The sequence below is a fragment of the Talpa occidentalis genome, unplaced genomic scaffold, assembly GCF_014898055.3.
Source record: "Talpa occidentalis isolate TD23 unplaced genomic scaffold, MPIMG_talOcc4v2.1 talOcc4.5, whole genome shotgun sequence".
Lineage (NCBI taxonomy): Eukaryota > Metazoa > Chordata > Mammalia > Eulipotyphla > Talpidae > Talpa > Talpa occidentalis.
Genome location: NW_023604861.1, coordinates 22872266 through 22890801, shown reverse-complemented (window position 1 = coordinate 22890801; position 18536 = coordinate 22872266). Strand labels below are relative to the sequence as shown.

The 18536-nt window shown below is 38.6% G+C and overlaps 1 protein-coding gene across 7 annotated transcripts in view; it reads left to right on the top strand.

Annotated features, from left to right (window-relative positions):
- Nucleotides 1-17744, top strand: part of LMO7 (LIM domain 7) — a 196330-nt gene extending 178586 nt beyond the window's left edge. For 6 of the 7 annotated variants that reach the window (XM_037528915.2, XM_054701384.1, XM_054701382.1 and 3 more), the window contains 11 exons: nt 1479-1504; nt 1787-1891; nt 2675-2767; nt 3172-3662; nt 4563-4628; nt 6497-6549; nt 8925-9141; nt 12233-12514; nt 14358-14466; nt 15586-15688; nt 16966-17026. In XM_037528915.2, the coding sequence (XP_037384812.2) occupies nt 1479-1504; nt 1787-1891; nt 2675-2767; nt 3172-3662; nt 4563-4628; nt 6497-6549; nt 8925-9141; nt 12233-12514; nt 14358-14466; nt 15586-15688; nt 16966-16988 (1568 nt within the window). In that variant the 3' untranslated portion in view covers nt 16989-17026. Of the gene's footprint in view, nt 1-1478; nt 1505-1786; nt 1892-2674; nt 2768-3171; nt 3663-4562; nt 4629-6496; nt 6550-8924; nt 9142-12232; nt 12515-14357; nt 14467-15585; nt 15689-16965 lie in introns of all 7 variants that reach the window. The other variant, XM_054701383.1, reaches the window with a different exon arrangement.
- The last annotated feature ends 792 nt before the right edge of the window (nt 17745-18536 follow it).

The window sequence follows — 18536 nt, the reverse complement described above, 5'->3', positions numbered from 1 at the left end:
TCACCTTTCAAAAAATAAAATTTTTTGGCTATGAAAAGTGCTTTTAATGGAGAGCAGATTTATTGCCATTGGAATGGTGGCTTTGGAGTATTGGTAGCACTGCTCTGTGAATTTAAAGCAAATTAAAAGTCAATTTTGAAATAAATGAAAACTTCATGTGAACAAGCACACTTTGGGACTCTTGTTGGTGTAGCTGGGCAGCGCTGCCCCGCATGTGCTGTGCATGTGGCATTTCCTCCCCTTTCATGTTTCTCCTGTGCTCTGTCTCACGAATGCAGGCTGAGCTTTGTGTTTTGATACCCAGAACTTAAAAGTAATACCCAACATTTGAGATGCGATGGCACAGTAAGAGGGGTGTGTGCTGTAGGTGTCAAAAATGTTACTGAGTGTTACTTTTAAAATCATCAAACACATTTACAGACTTGCCTTATAACATATTTACTGTACTTCTATATTTTGTGTTGCTCTCCTTAACAACCTTCCTTTGGGCCAAAGAAAATGTCTCATTGACCATAGGTAGAAACAGATTGTCAGCTATACATGTGCAACCTGTTGTGTCAGTATCCTTCATGTTTTCGATATTTTTTGTTAAATTCCTGTTTTTTATACAATAATTTAATTGAAACTGTGTGATACTCATAGCTCACATTGGCTAAAGTAACCCAATCCTTTTTCTTTATTCTGACTGAAAGTTTCACGCACTTTTCTTTAATGGGTTATTTGAGGGAATAACATTTCCCTAAATCTCAAAGTATTTCTCTTAGAAAAATAATTGGGTGACTTATTTGACAGATGAGGTTTCAGGAAAATTTAAAAATACAGTATGATACTATATTTTATGAAATTTGCCTTTTTTGCTTGTAGTCATTATACTACATATGGAAATATACACAGTTCCCCTAAGAGTAAAAAGAATAACACTATTCCCATAACGCGGAAATTATGTATTATTTTTCAAACAATAGGAGAGAAAAGGGAAAAGTTCGCTTGAACATATTTGTTACTGGCTTATTTAAGAAAAATAACTCATTAGCAAGATCTGAAAAATGTAACTTGCAGCTGTCACATTGTAATTGGATAGTAGCAAAAAATTGCATTTGGTAGCTGTTGGAACCTGTGATTTTTTTTTCCTATTAGACCAAACTATGAAGTTCTACCTAGTCTAGTAATAAGATTCTGAAACCTCTTCAGAAATATTATTAGAAATTTATCAACTCTGCTGGAAGCTAGGTTTTACCTTTGGCATCCATGGTTTTTTTCTTTCTTTTTTTTAAAAACTCTCTTTGTGTTTGGAAAATGAGTAACAGTTGGTGCTTAAGAGAAAAAATGATTTACTGCTGTGTTTTTAAAAATGATGTCACTTAGTATACTGGCATAGAAACTGCTAGTGACATAACTTCCTGAAAGGAATTATTTCATGTAAATGAAAAGACTTACATTGTATTTCTTTCCTCCCTTGCGTACATGCTGTGATACAGGAAGTTCTGATTCTGTGGCTCCTGATGTAAGTAGTAATTTGTTTTTGGAATAAAGGAGGTGACCTTGGTGGGACTGAATTTAGCACACAGTAGCATCACTTGCCATTATTTTCAGTTGCATAAAAAAATTTACCAAGAGTAATCTCTCCAAGTTGAAAAGAGACCTATTTTGTACTATAGAGCTGAATATCCTTTGTTAAAATTTAGGCAAGGGTGATATGAATAATTTATGTATGTGAAAATGCTTCACTTAATCACTTAATGAAGTAATATATTCTATTTGTACCTCTTCTCTGCTAACTGGTTAGCTTCCAGTTCCAACGCTCAGTGCCCCAAGTCGCCGAGCGTGGGATCAAGAAGAGGAGCGCAGGCGGCAGGAGAGGTGGCAGAAGGAGCAGGAACGCCTGTTGCAGGTACGGCAGGATCAAGTGCATCAGCAGAGTCAGGCTGTTTTCTGGGTTTTTTTTTTTAAGATTTACTTATTCATGCATACAAGAGCTGGGGTGCAGGCCAGAGGTGCAGGGGCAGGAGAGGGTGAGAGGATTCACCAGAGACAGAGTGGGGAGCAGAACAGATGGATTGACTGAAATACACTCCTAAGGGGAGTAGTGGGCAAGACTAACCTACATGGAGCCAGGCTGTTTGAATTGCTTTTCTTTGCTTAGTGCCAACCAGTATTGAGAAGCAAATTAAATAAATTTTAAACTGACAACCTAATAATTAACAAGTCTTTTGATATGGAGCACATTTTGTGTTAAACAACTATTTTTCATTTTGGAGTTTGTCAGAATTATCCTTTAAAAGTACTTATTAACTCCTGTATGTATTTTTAAAGAGTACGTAGCACTATGTTCTGTGGATTTTTTAGGAGTGGAGATATTTGGGCCCCCATAAACTCTGCTCATTTTATGAAAGAGTTACCCAGTTCCCTTTGCAGTTAGCCAGGCTTAAGAAATTACAACCATGGGGAAGAGTGGATACTGGTTCAGTTCTGACTACTTCCTCTCTCCCAGCACCTGCATTTTAACTTGATATAAGCCATTTTCTTCATTACTGTTGAACATCTGTTTGGTTAAAATATCACTGTCTTTAAAGATTGAGGTGAAATGTAGAGCTAGCAAAAATGCCAATGAAAAAGGTTCTTTTCACATTAATTTATTAACTAAAATGAATTAACATTCTATCATTTCCTACAGGAAAAATACCAACGTGAGCAGGAAAAACTGAGGGAGGAATGGCAGAAGGCTAAGCAGGAGGCCGAGCAAGAGAATTCCAAGTACTTGAATGAGGTACTTTGGGGACATGCCTTTTTCTTCTTTCTTCAGCTTGTGGGTGAAATTAACAGAAAAATGAAATATACCACCTCCCACTTCATTTGGGCCACAATTAAACCTACATAGCTCTTTGAAAAATACAACGAAGTCCGATGGCCAAATTTTGCTTTGGCCCATTTTTATCCTTTCTCCTAGTTTGTGTACTGCCTCATCACACTGATGTCAACAGAACCTATGTGCTTCTTCTAAATAGCATCTCCATCACCTATGTGTGCCTTTAGTAGTGATAAAACTTTTAACATTGTTCAAGCAGAATTCTTGGCCAACTGCCATGTCCTCTAGATCTGAATATATGTGTATCCATATGAAATTAGAGATACGAAGATTGAGATGGGTTTCTTTTCCCCTGGTCCACACAGGAGCTGATGGACCTAAACTCAAACAGCATTTCTCTGACCACACGGGAGTCCACCGTCACCACTTGGGAAGCCACCTGGACTGAAGGGTCCAAGTCTTCTGACAGGGAAGGAACCCGAGCAGGAGAAGACATGGGAGGTCTGCAGCAAGAGCATGGTGTGCATGAAGACCAAACCCAGATGCTTCAGGAACAGGTCATTCTTGAGAAAGAGAGGAAACTGAAGGAGGAACAGCTTCGGGAAGAGCAGGAGCAGCAGCAGCGTCAAGCAGAGGCTGAGGCAGAGGCCCAGAGGCATCGCGCAGAGGAGCAGAAGCGCCATGCAGAGGAGCAGAAGCGCCATGCAGAGGAGCAGAAGCGCCGTGCAGAGGAGCAGAAGCGCCGTGCAGAGGAGCAGAAGCACCGCGCAGAGGAGCAGAAGCACCGTGCAGAGGAGCAGGTGCACCAGACAGAGAGAGAGAAAGAGACATCAGTCAAAATATACCAGTATAGAAGGTCTGTCCCCAGGGCCACAGGGCATGTGTGACTTCTCGATTCGTTTGGCTGAGCTGTATCCATATGCCACACAAAGAAGCAGGTCTTCCTGCTCCCTACCTTCCATTCTCCACAGGCACCAGTGTGAACCCTCCACATTATAAATATGATCGTGTCACTTTACCTCCCTGCTCCCAAGTCTCCACCTGGCTTCCTGGCACATTAGAAACCATCACAGTCCGTGGATGGCATGTAGGGCTCATTTGAGGCTGGGTCTAACCCCTTGGTCTCTTCACTTCCTCCCACTCTTGCCCTAGTTGGTCCATTTCAGCCTCACTGGCCTTTTTTTTCCTCAAAAATGCCCAATGTTTTTGCCCCCTGGGCTTTTGCGTTTTCTAGTGTCTGTGCCAAGAGAAGTCTTACTCTCACCTGTTTGACTTATTTTCTTTAAGTCTCTGCTCACATGTCACCACCTCAGACTTTTCAGGTACCTCATCTAAAATAAATGCCTCTTCCCCGCCACTTCCGTTTGTCTGATCTATCATCCTGTCTTCTCTGCTGTTATCTCACATGTTTATTAGCTTGTCTGTTGGCTTGCCCATCCCTCCAGGATGTATTACATTTGACACATTTTTGTTTACCTCTCTCCCCCAATACATTTATTTTGCTGACATCTGCAGCCCAGTCCTAGAACAGTATCAGAGTGTAGGAGGCACACAATTTGTTTGTGGAGTAGATGAGTTACAAGTGTCTATTAGCAATGGTAGCAATTCATCTAAATACTTCTGTATGTTTAATTTTCAACCCAGAGGCCAGTCTTGTAAAGAGGGTGGAGTATCATTATTTTCATATCTATTTCTTAAACTCGGAGAAGTGTTTAAAGTCTAATATTTTGACCATCATCTCTTTCTGTCTTTTTAGGCCTGTTGATTCCTATGATATATCCAAGAGAGAGGAAGAATCTTCAGGTTTGCTTGCTAGTGACAGGTGGGTAGAACATTTCATTGTGATTTGGAGATTAGTCTATTGTGTCATACAAGGAGGTCTTGCTGATTGATTTTTGTATTAATTATCTTCTGCTATGTAAGTAACCACCCTAGCTTTAGTGACTTAACTCATAGTTTTGTGGGGTTAGCTTTTGAGCTCAGTTGGGTAGTTCTCTAGGTTGTTTGGGCTCATTAAATGCATTTGCCAGTTTATCAGGCAGCTGTGTTTTGAGAAGTTGGCTGATGTCAGCTGCAGTAATGCTCATGACTACACCACTTGTCTTTCACCCTCCAATAAGCCCGCGCTGTCCTAGGTAGATGGTGATGGGCAAGGGAGAGGTGAACTAATGAGAAGGGAGTGTGCAAGATGCCTCCCTTCTAGCTCTGAGCTGACACATTATTGCTTCTGCCACATTCTCTTTATCTAAATTTAGGTATAGATGAGCCCAACTTCGTGGAGAGGAGAAAAACTCACCTTTTTTGTGGGAGGAGCCACAATCAAGGGAAACTGAACAGAGACAGGGGCAGAATTGTACTCATTTTTTTTTTTTTTGAAATCTACCTTATCCTTCTTTTTAGAGAGGTTATCAGCAAGAATCTAAGTTTACCCAAAAAAGATTTTCCATGTGGACATCTGAAATGAGAATTGTGCCCTTTCTCTTAGCTTGAAGAGAACTACTGGTCAATTTTAGTGACAGAAGACAGAACTACAAATACCTGAAAAGTTGTACATATTTTAACATTTCCTAAAATACTGAATTTAATGTTTTTAAAGTAATTTTGGGGCAGTTACCTTGGTTTACAGCAGGTGTACAGCATTTTAAATAGTTTTTAAAATGCTTTGCACTTTTGAAATCACTGGACTCTAGACAGAATCTATCTATAAACATCCACTGTTTGACCATGAATTTGTGTTTTCAAAGATGAAATTTTTTTAGGAAGTTTGCCTTAGAGATAAGGCAGCTTGACTTAGATAAAGGAAGACTCATATCTAGAAGTGAAAGGATGACTGAATAGGGCTTAGAGTAGACAGAAAATGTAAATAGAAGTAGTAATGGGCTGACAATAAGGTAGGAAAAAATTTAGTGATGTCTGCCCTTATTTATAATGAATATTGCTGAATTATTAAAATGTATATCATATTCAAAGCTATAGATTTACTTATAGATTTAAATAAGCCATATTTGTGTATCTCTTTATCTTGGGGAAAATAATTAGGTTGTAGGGAAAGGAAACTTAGAGAATCCTAAAAATTGTGAAATACTACCGTTAGGCCATTGTGATGTAGTCGTGGTACAGCCATAGAGGCTTTCGGGAGATAAAAGCTTAAAGTTTGCCGTTACAAAATCAGAATTTTCAGAAGGCACCTTTGCCATGACCCCCAACACCTTTTTGAATGGCAGAATAGCATTTGGTAAATTGTTGTTTCAGAGACGTACCCTAGTAACGCTGGTGCCCCCCACAAATTTGACTCTGTGACCCCTGGGCAGCATGAGGGAAGAGGGAGAGTCTGAGTTAGGTTATGTGGGACAGGTGCTTTGAACAGCCTGGTAAATGGTGATCTGGAGGGGAAAGTATACACAGTGATCAGTAATCACTGTCTTAATCATCATACAAACTCAAATGGATTTTCATTTGTTTCTATCTTGTAATTCTTCCTTTATTTTAGAGATGTCACTATTTTCTGCTAGTTGGTAGCAGAAAATAAACAATGTAAAATATATTCTTTGGTATTAAATTAAAAATAGCTCTGAACCGATGTAGAAAATAAATCAACTGCTTTAAAAAACATTCCTTGGGTGTGCTTCATAAAAATGAAAAGGATGTTCTTAAAACAACATATGTAATATATTGTGTTCTATGTTGTAGGAATAAATCCCAATCCACTACTGAACTTGATGATCACTCCACAAATAAAAATGGTAAATGTGAATTTTTTTTCAAAATTCTTCAACACAATTGCTTATTTATGCTATCACTTGCTATGATCAGTATTTTTAAGGTCAAGATATTTCAGATTCATTAAGAGTACGTAATTAAACTCCTGAGTGTTTTTAGCATTCATTTTTAAAGACAAAACGACAATCTTATGTTGATCTTGGATTTATTTTTTAATAGAGGGAGTCCTGGGAGGTTAGGATGGTTTTAAATAGCTAATGAAATATGTGGGAATTTTGTGAAGTGATGTTGATACAGTTTTATATAATAGATTTTATCATGCAGCCAAAGCAATGGGAGCAGAAAAATGTTCTGCAGACTACCAGGAGACTTAAAAATTTTATGTAAACTTAAAATTTTACGTTCAAATGACCAGATGTCAAAAAACCAAAATGGTAATTTTTTCACTTGGCAAAAACAATTTGAAATTGGATATTGTTAGTATAAAGTATATTTCTGACACATGCAACTGAAATTAAATAACTCAGGGGAAAAATAATCCCTAGCAATAAGCATCATTTTAACCAGGCTTTGTGTAAAGAGGGTGCTGGTCAGTTGCATAAGTGAGTGAAGGTCTGGGTGAGGTCTGGGGTGAACTTGGTGGATGCTTGGTCCCCTCTTTTGGGGGATAGTCTCTCCCCAACTCCAGCCGGCCACTGCCATGTGCTAGAATGCAAGCCTGTAATCGTCAGTCTTTTCTGTTATAAAAGAGAAGGAAAAAAAAATCTGCATTTTATGTTATTTTTAAAGGGCTCACAAGGAATTTAAAAAATATAACCTTTCTGTGAGCCAAACTTATGTATAGGCCCAAAGGATCTGGTATCAGCTAGTTTGTAATCTCTGATTAAAGCTTGTGGAATTTACAGATACTATTAGGATTTATGGTTCTATAATCACTCCTCTCTCTTAAAACACAGGCCCTTGTAATATCCAGTCCTAGTTTAACTTTTAGCCTATTTTGCTATTTAGTTTTCTCATAAGGAACTCTTTAACTATAACCAAATTGTTCTCTGTGTTCCCAACTTATCAAATGCCTTCTGATCTGCTTTCTTTGTTCTTATCTCTTCCTCTCTGAATTTCTGTTTTTTTTTTTCTCCCCAAAATGTGCCCCCTAGTCACCATGAGAATTAGAGTATTTTAATCTGCCACGAAGCATTTTTAGCCTACAATGATCATATTCTCTCCTGAACTTAAACACATAACCTGTTATTAATGGCAATCTCTGGAATTGTCTTGTTCATGTTGGTGGTTATGTTATTAATCTGGTTGTTTTGTATCTATATTTTCTCCCCATTACTAATGATAAGCTCCTGAATAGCAGTCATGAAATTTATTAAATATTTGATTGAAAAACTTGGTTATGCCAGTAATGCACGTTAAAAGTAGAAATGCTTTATTTAAAATCTCACCAAGTTGATAAGCTGTGTGTACACAGAAGAGCAAATATAGGTGTGTGTAAGAAATCTCTATTAATTGTGCTCATTGCTTACTAGAAGATAAACTTGTGCAGAGACACACCTTGAATTTTGAAAGGATGAAAATAGCAGTGAATCTGGATTCTGAAAGAAAATAAATCCTTACATAAGATTTCCTAATCCACAGTAAGGTGGAAACTCAAAGTTATAGATGTTTTATCCAAATCAGAAATTCATCAACAAACCCCATGAGACAAAGTATCAAGATAAAGTCTGATTTAATTATTCGCAAATTCAATATTCAAATTATAGTTCTGCCCATTATTTAGACAAGAACAAGTCTTATAACACTCCTTGGTAACCATTTGGATTACTTGGATAGTTTTGATTTCACAAAGTCATTTCAGATTAAATATGCTCTCATTCTTACAATTTGGTCATGACTTATCAGACTTTCATATGTGAAGATTTGAGGCATATCAGCTGGGGAAGCATGCAATGATGCCATTCTCTGCCAGGTGGAATGCACATTTTTTGAAAGACTAGAACTCCTGTCTCCTTGCAGTTTTCACAGCAAGTGTCTGATGGGCATGTGTTCAATATATTTAATTGAGAAAGGGAAAAGTAGAAGAGAAACTATTTCTAGATGAGTGTTCTGTAGCTTAATATTGCTGAAATCAATGCTGGTTGTAGCTTTTTAAGCTTTTCCCTGTGTGTCTGAGTGTTTTCTGTGGTGTGCCTCTGGTGTGCAATTGGAATTTCCAGAAATAGCAGACTCTTACATTCTCATGCCACAGTTTCTCTGAGAGTTGATAATGTCAGCATATGTCCACTGTCACTTTTTAATTTATTTTTTTTTCTGCACTGTTTCTGTAGATCTACCCACTATCATTTTTTCTTAAAAAGGACTAACACTAAATTTTTTTTGGTGTGATTTTACTTAGAAAGCAACAGGTATTTAGACAGAGCTGGAAACACTGGCTCATTGCAGAGGAGCCCCAAAAGGGAGCCATTCTCATCAGGAGCAGAATGGGAGAGACAACAAATCCTTCAAGAAATGAGGAAGAGGACATCACTTCACAATGACAGCAGCTGGATCCGACAGCGCAGTGCCAGCGTAGTAAATAAAGAGCCTATTTGCCTGCCTGGGATTATGAGAAGGTACGAGATATTTTTGGAATTACTTCTCTTCTGTGTAGTGAAGTGAATATTCAATTTCTAGACATATTGTCTGCCTTGGACAGAGGAGATGCCATAATTTTCTTACCTAGGATATAGTGGGAGAAAGGAAGTAACAGAGCACATGTCAGGAAGAATCTGTTAAGTTTCAGATACATGCCAGTTACTCTGTCTACATCATTTCAATCTGGGGAAAATGTTTTGAGGCAGGGACAGTAATTCTGTTTTATGGCATGAAGAAAGTGACTCAAACAGGGAAGACACTTGGACAAAACCATGTGGCTAATAGGTTGCAAGGCCGGATGTGAGACTTCGAAGTTTGATTCAGACACTTAAATCATTTACTCTGCTCTTAGTGCTCCTTTGGCTGCTGAAGGTTTAAAAAATTTAACCTTTTTATATTTATAATGAGGAAATGGTTAGATTGAGATCATGACAGAGGGTCCACAAAGTGTAAAATCCTAATTTTTGTGACTTTAATAACGTATATACATAGTTATAAATTAGAGATGAGAGGGTGGACATTTGATAAGATGTATCTTGGATAAATGAATACTGAAGTTACTCTGAATCAATATTTCCATAGCTAACAAACAAGGATTTGTTAATTACTGGCATCAGACTAATTATCTCAGTATACAAAAAACTTTTGTAAACGAATCATTAAGCCCTGACAACTTTATGGAAACAGAGTAATATGAACAGATAGTTCATAGTAAAAGAAGTAAAAGACATTAAACATAAAAGATCAACACTACTGAAACAATGGTGTATCTTGCTTATGTGATTTGGGGCAAGTTAAATGATTGATTAAAATCTAGTATTGACAATTGTAAAAGGAAATAGACATTCTTGTTTCCAGTGGAGTGGAAAATTTTTCAGTGTGTCCTGTGAGCAGTAGTTTCTAGCACTTTATTTTCTGGATACATTTGGAGAAGCATGCACATGTATCTTGAGATATTTATTTTATTTTTGGGGTATACATTTTAATGCTATAATATTAAACAAATACAAAATATATGAATAGCAAAAAAGGGAAAAATTAAAATACCTACTGAGATTGTACTTAATGCTCATTAAATGAATAGTGATGTTGACAAGGTATATACCTATACAAACTTTATTAAGGAATGAGAGACATATTGCAATACAATACACCACCTCAAAACTTAGTGTTCAAATAATTCATTTTCTTTCACAGTTCTGAGTGGTGACTGGGGCAGTCTTTGCATGGTGTTGGCTAAGGCAACTATAGTCATTTAGAGCAGGAAAAATTTTTGGTTTTTTGCATAAAGGACCAGGCAGTAAATTATGTAGACTTTGTGGGCCACTTAGGTCTCTGTCACATGTTCTTTGCTGGCTTTGTTGCTTTTAATTGACTCTTGAAAAATGTCAAATTTCCTTAACTTGGGAGTTCATGCATTCCCTGGCAGTGGGTTGTGTTGCTGATCCCTGAGGTAGATGCTCCTGAGGGCTGAGCCAGAGCTGTTGGTGGGGAGTGCTGTTCTTGGCATGTTCTCCTCGCAGAACTGCTTGGGTTGCTGCCTCATGACACGGCACCTGGATTCAAAGAAGAAACCTTGCAAGAAGAGAGGTCCTAATAGGCAAACGCTCATAAGACATCATTCTACATATGTTTGCCAATGCCTCATTGGTCCAGGTTGTCACGTGGCCAGGCCCAGAGTCAGGGGGTGGGCGTGGGGACTACACAAAGGGGTGGACACCAGTATGTGAGTCATTGGGGGCCTCTCAGGTATCACATGAACTGACATGAAGATAGTGGAATAAAGCAAGCTATTGAAGAATAGACATTGTAGAATAATGTTTAAGAATGCATAGATATGCAAACAGACATGGCTATGATTACACAGGTCAGCGTGCATCTGTATGTGAATATGTGCTTGCATATGTGAGGGAAAAGTCTGGGACAGTGCATAAGGTACAGTGGTTACCTCTGGGGATTAGGGCAGGTAAGTGAGAAAAAAGACAAAATACTTATTTCAAACTTGGGCTAAATGAGAGGATTTTAAAAGCAAAAAAATGGATCAGGTAGAAAAAGCCTTCATAATTTAGAGTCAATTTTTGTAGATCAGAATTAATGTAAGCACAAGACTTTAGAGGGATTTCCCCTAAGTTTGTACCTCAGTCAGTCTGTGAGCTAAATCCTCTTTTAAATGTATATACAATTTAAGGGAAGTGGCTGGTGAATATTTCTATAATATGAATTCTAAATTTTGAATGGCCTAGTAACTTTGGAATCAGAGACCTTAGTTTTAAAGCCAGTTCCCCCACTAACAAGCTCCTTTACTATGAATAAGTTAATTTCTTTGAGATTAAAAAAATTATATAGTGTTGTGAAGATTAAATATATTTATTATTTTTGTGACAGTGTTTAGTTTGATATTTGGCATATGTAAATACTTAAAATTTTTTTCTGGTTGGATTTTAAAAAATACTTTAAGATTTGATATCTCTAAACTGGTATAAGGGAAGAATGTATGCCTTTGACTTTGTATTTTATTTTTATTAAATTTGAACTTTTAAATTTTTATTTATTTATTTATTTATTTTTATACAAGAACTGGGGTACAGGCCAGAGGCACGGGAGGGTGAGAGGATTCACCAGAGACAGCGGGGAGCTCTGTCTGAGGGGAGCAGTGGGTGAGATAGGAGAGGTCTGCCGCACCATGTGGGTATCTGCCTGGCCAGCCAGGAATTGAACCTGTGCTGCAGAGGCTGCAGATAGCTTCACAACACTGCGCTCAACCCAATGCACCACCGGGGAGGCCCTGTCTTTGTATTGTATTTTAAAAATATTTCTTAGTATTTTCATTCCACCTTGGTTGGTATTTATTCTTTTACTGAAGCACTAAGTACATAAAAAATTAGAAAGGCTTGTCAAGTGTGAAACAGCATGATACTGCTAAGGAAAACCTTTGCTTGTGAAAGATCATTTTTTTAATGTTAACTGCACTTGCTTGATTAATGCTTGCTTATAAAATGGACATTTAATGACTATTAAAATGATAGATTTCAAGTTGAATGTATTCTATTGATCTTTTCTGCATTGCAGAGGTGAATCTCTAGATAACCTGGATTCCCCAAGATCCAATTCTGGGAGACAGTCTGCTTGGCTCAATCAGCCGAGTGCCATCTACGCTTCTTCCTCTGTTCAAGACTTCAGCCGCCCACCTGCTCAGGGGGTGTCCACATCCAACCGTGCCTACATGCGCAACCCATCCCCCAGCGTACTCCCTTCTTCAGCTGGCTCCGTCAAGACCACCTCTGCCCCTTCCTCCACACCACACAGCCATTCCCCTACATCTGCACAGTCTGGGTCGCAGCAGCGTAATAGGTGAGGCACTTTGGCTTCCAACTTTTCTTTTTGGTTTTAGGGGTATTTTTCTATTAAAATTTTCCCCAAATCTTGTCCAAGCTCTCCAGTGAAGAAGAAAAGCCTCTTTGAATGTCTCAAATTCAGTATTTTTTTTTTTATCAGCACAATTAGGAGGGCTTTTTCACACCTTTCCATGCTACCCTGAAGGCATTTATGGACGTCTTGTGAGGCCGTTGGAGACCTTTCAAATGTCTACCTCGTTGTTACTGTTTCGTTTGCTTGTGCTTGTGGTCAGTGTCTTAGATGCAGACGTCCCTGAGTAGTTCTTGGTGTGGCGTCATAAAAACATAAAGTAGCTCATGAATGCATTTGAAATGCCTGGGCAACAGCAGTATTGAAATATGTTTGACTGTTTCAATGAGACCATAATCCAAGCCCATCTTATAGGAACTGAGTGTAAAGGGGAAAACATTCCATAGCCTGTGGAACTTTTAATAAGCTGGATGAAAATGAAATAGACATTGCTTTTTGGATTTTCAAAAAAAAAAAATTACTTGCCTCTCAACTGTTGTGCCAGAGTGTTGTTCAGACTGTATCAACTTTGTAGGGTATATGCTATGGGAACTGTCTAAGAATTATTATGATAGGTCTTCACTCCAGCCTTCCCTTTTGATAGGGATTGAAACTCAGTTACCTACAGGTGTTGGGTTTTTGGTCTTTGTAGCTTTCCCACAGGTTGGTGATGCTTCACACAGCATAACCACAGGCAGCAATATTTTGGGTGTCACCCATAATATCCTACAGGTATTTCCTTCTTCTCACTGCAAATGCTGAAAAGTGAAAACACCCTGATTAAGTTGGAGTATTTTTAGGTATCAAATAAAGGCTTTTGTTATGAAAATTCATTTTACATTAATCTAAAATACTTTTACTAGGATCTATAAAAAGTGAGTCAGGGAGTTTGAATTAAGAGAAAGGGGCAAAGATTCATGGTAGATTTGGAAGAGAAATGAAGTCTGTTGTATGGAACAGAGACAGAGGACATGAATATCTATATACCTGCTCAGAGCCCCACCTTCGCAGAGCAGATGGCAGGCAGCCCATGGGCTTTTCTGCCCTGAAAAGATCTCTATCTGGGGGGTGGCCTCTAACATGAGACATCACCTGCTCTGCACTTTCCAGTGTTTCCAAAGTGCTATGCTAGTTTAGTGCAGTGGGATGCAGAGGTGAGAAGTACCTTCACCTTCCCACTAGAGAGAGAGAGGACTTGTACATAAAGGAAAGTGGAAAAACCCTCTTAATTTATCTAAAAGGTGTCAGTCAGTTGTCCTTTAATTCTGCATGGGGCAGTCCTGTAAGCATGCAGCACAGTCAGGAAAGCGCTGGCACTTCTGCTCATTTCAGCTAGAATTCTGGGGGTAGGAGGATGGGAAGATGAGGTCCAGATGATAGATGTGGAGACTTGCAATGTCCTTGGGAAAAGTCTTTGCTGTTCTCTGTGCTCTGAGAGGTGGAGAGACATGATGAGAGTTGGACTTTTAGGATTCATGGGCCAGAAGATGAAGGGTGGGTTATCGGAGCGGGAGACTGCTTCTGAGTGCAGGAGAGACTGCACTGGGAAGCGCAGAATGGAGGGATGAAGCTGTTAACAGATGTGAACAGATGTCAAGGGTTTCGGAACTAGCGTGATCCTGACTCAAGGTACAAGATAACAAAGGTTCATTCTGGTTGTCAGCTGACAATTTCCTCCCATGGGTATATCGACTTTCTTAAAATATTGCTAATGTTAATACCAGTGTGTTACCCCATCATAACTTGAGCACAGATGAAAGCCTCCATTCCATTCTTGTTCCGTGTCTAGGTCAGTCAGTGGGAAGCGCGTGTGCTCCTACTGCAATAACATTCTGGGCAAAGGAGCCGCCATGATCATCGAGTCCCTGGGTCTTTGTTATCATTTGCATTGCTTTAAGGTGAGACTGAGACAAACAGCCTGCAGACCCGCAAAGCTTTGCTGGGAAGAGCGCATGGCTTCATTGATCGCTGGGTGTGGACCTGCCGCTAACAAGCTAGGCGCTACCTGTGTCGTCATATGTGCTGCATATTGAACCGCAAATTGCCTGCTACGCCTCGTTGTCAAATCTTGAACCGAATTTCAAAAATTAAATCTGCAAACACGATGCACTTCCTACTTCCAATCTGTTAGGATCCTCTAAGTAAACTTCTACAGTGAAGAAAAGCTTTCTCTAACATGCTGCCTTAGACACACTGGTTTACCAGTGTTATCAACAGCATGGGGACTGCAGTTATAGCAGTGTCTGAACACCTTGCTTAGCGCAGGGGAAATATATAAGCATGTATTTTTCACACATGTATATGTAAATATTTTTACAGTTACACAGTCTGCTCTCACCTGATGGGTTCTTGCACTTGAGAAACAACTAAGGCTGTGACTACCCCATTTTGCACTGTCTTGAGAGACTCATTGATTCTTGAATTTGTATTGGGTCTGGGGATTTGGTTATGGATCCTGGAGTCCCACAGACTGAGCTCGTTTAAGCTTGTCTGTTGCTGACTTGGGTTGTTCCTGGGCAGAACAGAATGAGTCAAAATGCTTAGTGTTTGGGCACGGGGAGCCAAGATACACAGCCTTGAAGTGAAAGTGCCACGGGAACACTTGCCCAGTTAGTGCAGAGGGGACGTGGGTGGCCCACCCCAGATGGAGTTGCAGAAACCCAGTCTTCAATTCACTTGGCCAGTTCTTTCATGTGGCGCCTTCTCCTTTCATACTCCTCTGTGAGAAATGAAGACTAAATCCCTCTAAGTCCATCAGTGAGTCATTTGTACTCTTTAGTATATTTAGAATGATCCTCTTGGTTCTCAAAATTGGCTTTATGAATTCTTTAATGTCTCATCTGGCAGGCTTGATTTTAATTTACTAATTATCTTTTGGCCTCTTTTTTTTTTTTTTTCCTTTGCTGACACATATCTAAGCTTAGAAGCTGCATTCTGCTCAATTTTTTAATTTTTCCTGGGTATGCCCTAAGCATCCTTGAGTTGGCTGATGTGGTTGTTCTTTTGTTTCCCTCCAGTGTGTTGCCTGTGGGTGTGACCTCGGCGGTTCTTCCTCAGGAGCCGAAGTCAGAATCAGAAACAACCAGCTCTACTGCAACAACTGCTATCTCAGATTCAAATGTAAGAGAGCAAATCAGGGAGAAAATTTCCTGTCTTTTAAGGAGAACCCGGGTCCCCATGCATTTCCCTGATCCTGCCACTGGCTCCACTTCCACCTACATGCCTTAGAGTGCCAGGTTTTTAGAATTTGAGTCTGTTCTCTTTAAGAGAGTATGCTGAGAGGGCCCAGGGGTCAGGACTCCAACCACAGCCTTGTGGATGCCCAGAGTGAGGACAGCATCCTGTGCCATCTGCTCAGAGTCTGGAGAAACTTTTAGTGATTTGAGGATACAGTTAAAATGAACCTTCTGTGTAGACTGTCATCCTTTTGTTGGCTAAGGAAGGATTGGTACCTCATGATGTGATTTCTATTATTTAGCAATTGGCTTTATTTTATATGATTGAAAATAGGGCCAACTTTAAACAATATGGCTTAATAAGTAGTTTATGCCTTGTGTTACTATATAATCATAGGTTAGTATATATAGCATTTTTAAAAAGGAGCGCATTAATTTTGATTATATGGGCTTTTTTTGTCATTTTAGGAAAAATTGAATTTTTCAAAAACTTCCCATGCTATTTTATGTCTAAGCATATTTTTGCTTATGTGTGTTGGAAAGCATACGATAGTGTGTGAGAGTACATATATGTCGTAGCTACATAAAGACAACCATGACTGCTGTTTATATCTTGAACCTTGATGCTGGTAACATGTGTTTCTTCCTTATTGTGAAAGGGTGTTACAAGTGGTATCAGAAAAACCATTTGCTTTTGAACTCTGAGGTATTTATTTGGCCCTTTATGTGAAGAGTGCTTTGGAAATGACTCAAGCCTCCTCAACTCTGTTTCATCTGTCTTGGGTTCTGAGCTTTCCTACCACAGTGGTCCAGCCCTTCCCTGGATGCTGCTACGAGGTTGGAGAGCATCAAGGCTGGGCACCTCATGGGGGAGTGTGTGTGTGTGCACTTTTCTCTCTTTAATCAAATTCCAAAGCCAAATATAATTGATTTTTGGAATCATCGAAGAAAAATTGCCCATGCCTCCTCTCCTCCAATACCAATAATAGAGTGGAGTGTAATTTGTCTCCATATCACCAGTTAATTTTTATTCCATTCTTGCAAATAAAGAACTCGAGACCCCTGAGGCTGTATTTTGCCTCCTTTTATCCTGAATGACAAGGTTGCTCTTTCTACTTCATGGGACCATTTTCTGAGTGATTCCTGCCATGTCATGCAGGTGGTGATATTCAAGTGTTTCTGAATCTAAGCACTTTTCTTTCTTCTCTCCTTGCTGATCAGCTGGACGGCCAACTGCCATGTGATGTAAGCGCGCACACGAAAGCCCTGTTGCAGATAGAAGAGGAGGTGGTTGCTGCTGATGTAGATCTATAAATATTTGTTGTATGTCTTTTGGGCTCTCTTTTCAAAAAAAGGATAACACTTTTTTTTTGGCCTCTTTAGATGACATCAGAGTATTAGTCTTGGTAGAACTTGTATTTTTGTTGTTTATTTATAAGAAGGTAATTATGTGTGGGGAAAAAAGTACAGTATTTACCTATTGGAGTCACATCTTAAAAGCACAAGGGAAAAAAGAAGAACTTTAAAATATTTTTGAGGCTGGTAATCTAGTTTGGTTTCCAAGTGGTGTTTTGAAAAAGGTTATTTTATTGTTTTTTTAAAAAGGTTCTGAAACATTTGAAATAGTTAATATAAATATATAACTGCATTTGCTCTGCTTATTGTAATGTACACTAAATTAATGCAGAACCATGTGGGAGATTTCCCTAAAATTCATGCATAAATTTGTTTTCTGTGTCCTTCTATCTATGTAATACTATGATTTTTAAGAAAATTTAGCTTATGTAACATTTCGTTTGCTTGATGAGGGGAGGTCTATATTCTTCACCAGAATTGTTTCTGAGCAATTCCTAATGGAAAACTGCTACTTTACATTAATGAAAAATAATCATAGTTTGTATTCCAGAGGTTTTTTTCCAGAAACTAGCAAACCTTTCTGTTTAACTGCATTTGTAAATAAACTTGCTCATGCATTTTAAGAGTGGCGCTTCTTTATCTTGTGTGTGGATGTGTTTGTGAAGTTCTGGCTGCTAAGTCATATTCAAGAATATTCAAGAGGAGACTTTTCTTATGTTTTATTTAGCAGCTTTGCTGAGGCATTACATTTGACATAGAAACTGTACAGAATTGAATTATACAATTTGACAAGCTTGGCAAGTATGTATACATGTGAAACTATCACCATAAACACGGTAACTGTTTTAATCGAAAAATATTAACCAGGATCTTTAATGGGAAGTTATATTTTGGAATGAAATAGGTTCTTATAAGAGGTGACATGAATGGTGAATCATTGCATTATTTGCATAAAATTTTATTCATTTACTTTCTTAGTGATAAAAAATATAGCAATATAGTGATAGAAAATCTATAGAACCAAATACACACACTCTAATGTTTTAGAAATTTGGAATGGGAATGGAGGCATACAAAGCTTTAATATACTTTGAGCAAATATAAACTTGCTTCCATCCTTTATAACAATGAAAGTGGAGTGGATGATTATGGGATGTGAGAAGTGTATTGGATTAGGTTACAAATATATAAGAAGCTCAAAAATGGGAGAAAATTAAAGTTTTAGTTACTTATTCTTTATTTCTGATTATTAAAGTAATGTGTTTGGTGAATTGGTGCCACCCTTATGGAAAACAGTGTGGAAGTGTCTCAAAACATTGAGCATGGATCTCTCATTTGACCCAGTAACTGTCCTCCTAGGCATCTATCGAAAAATTTCAAAAACACTAATTTGAAAAGAGACTTGCACTCCTATGTTTATTGCAGCACTATTTACT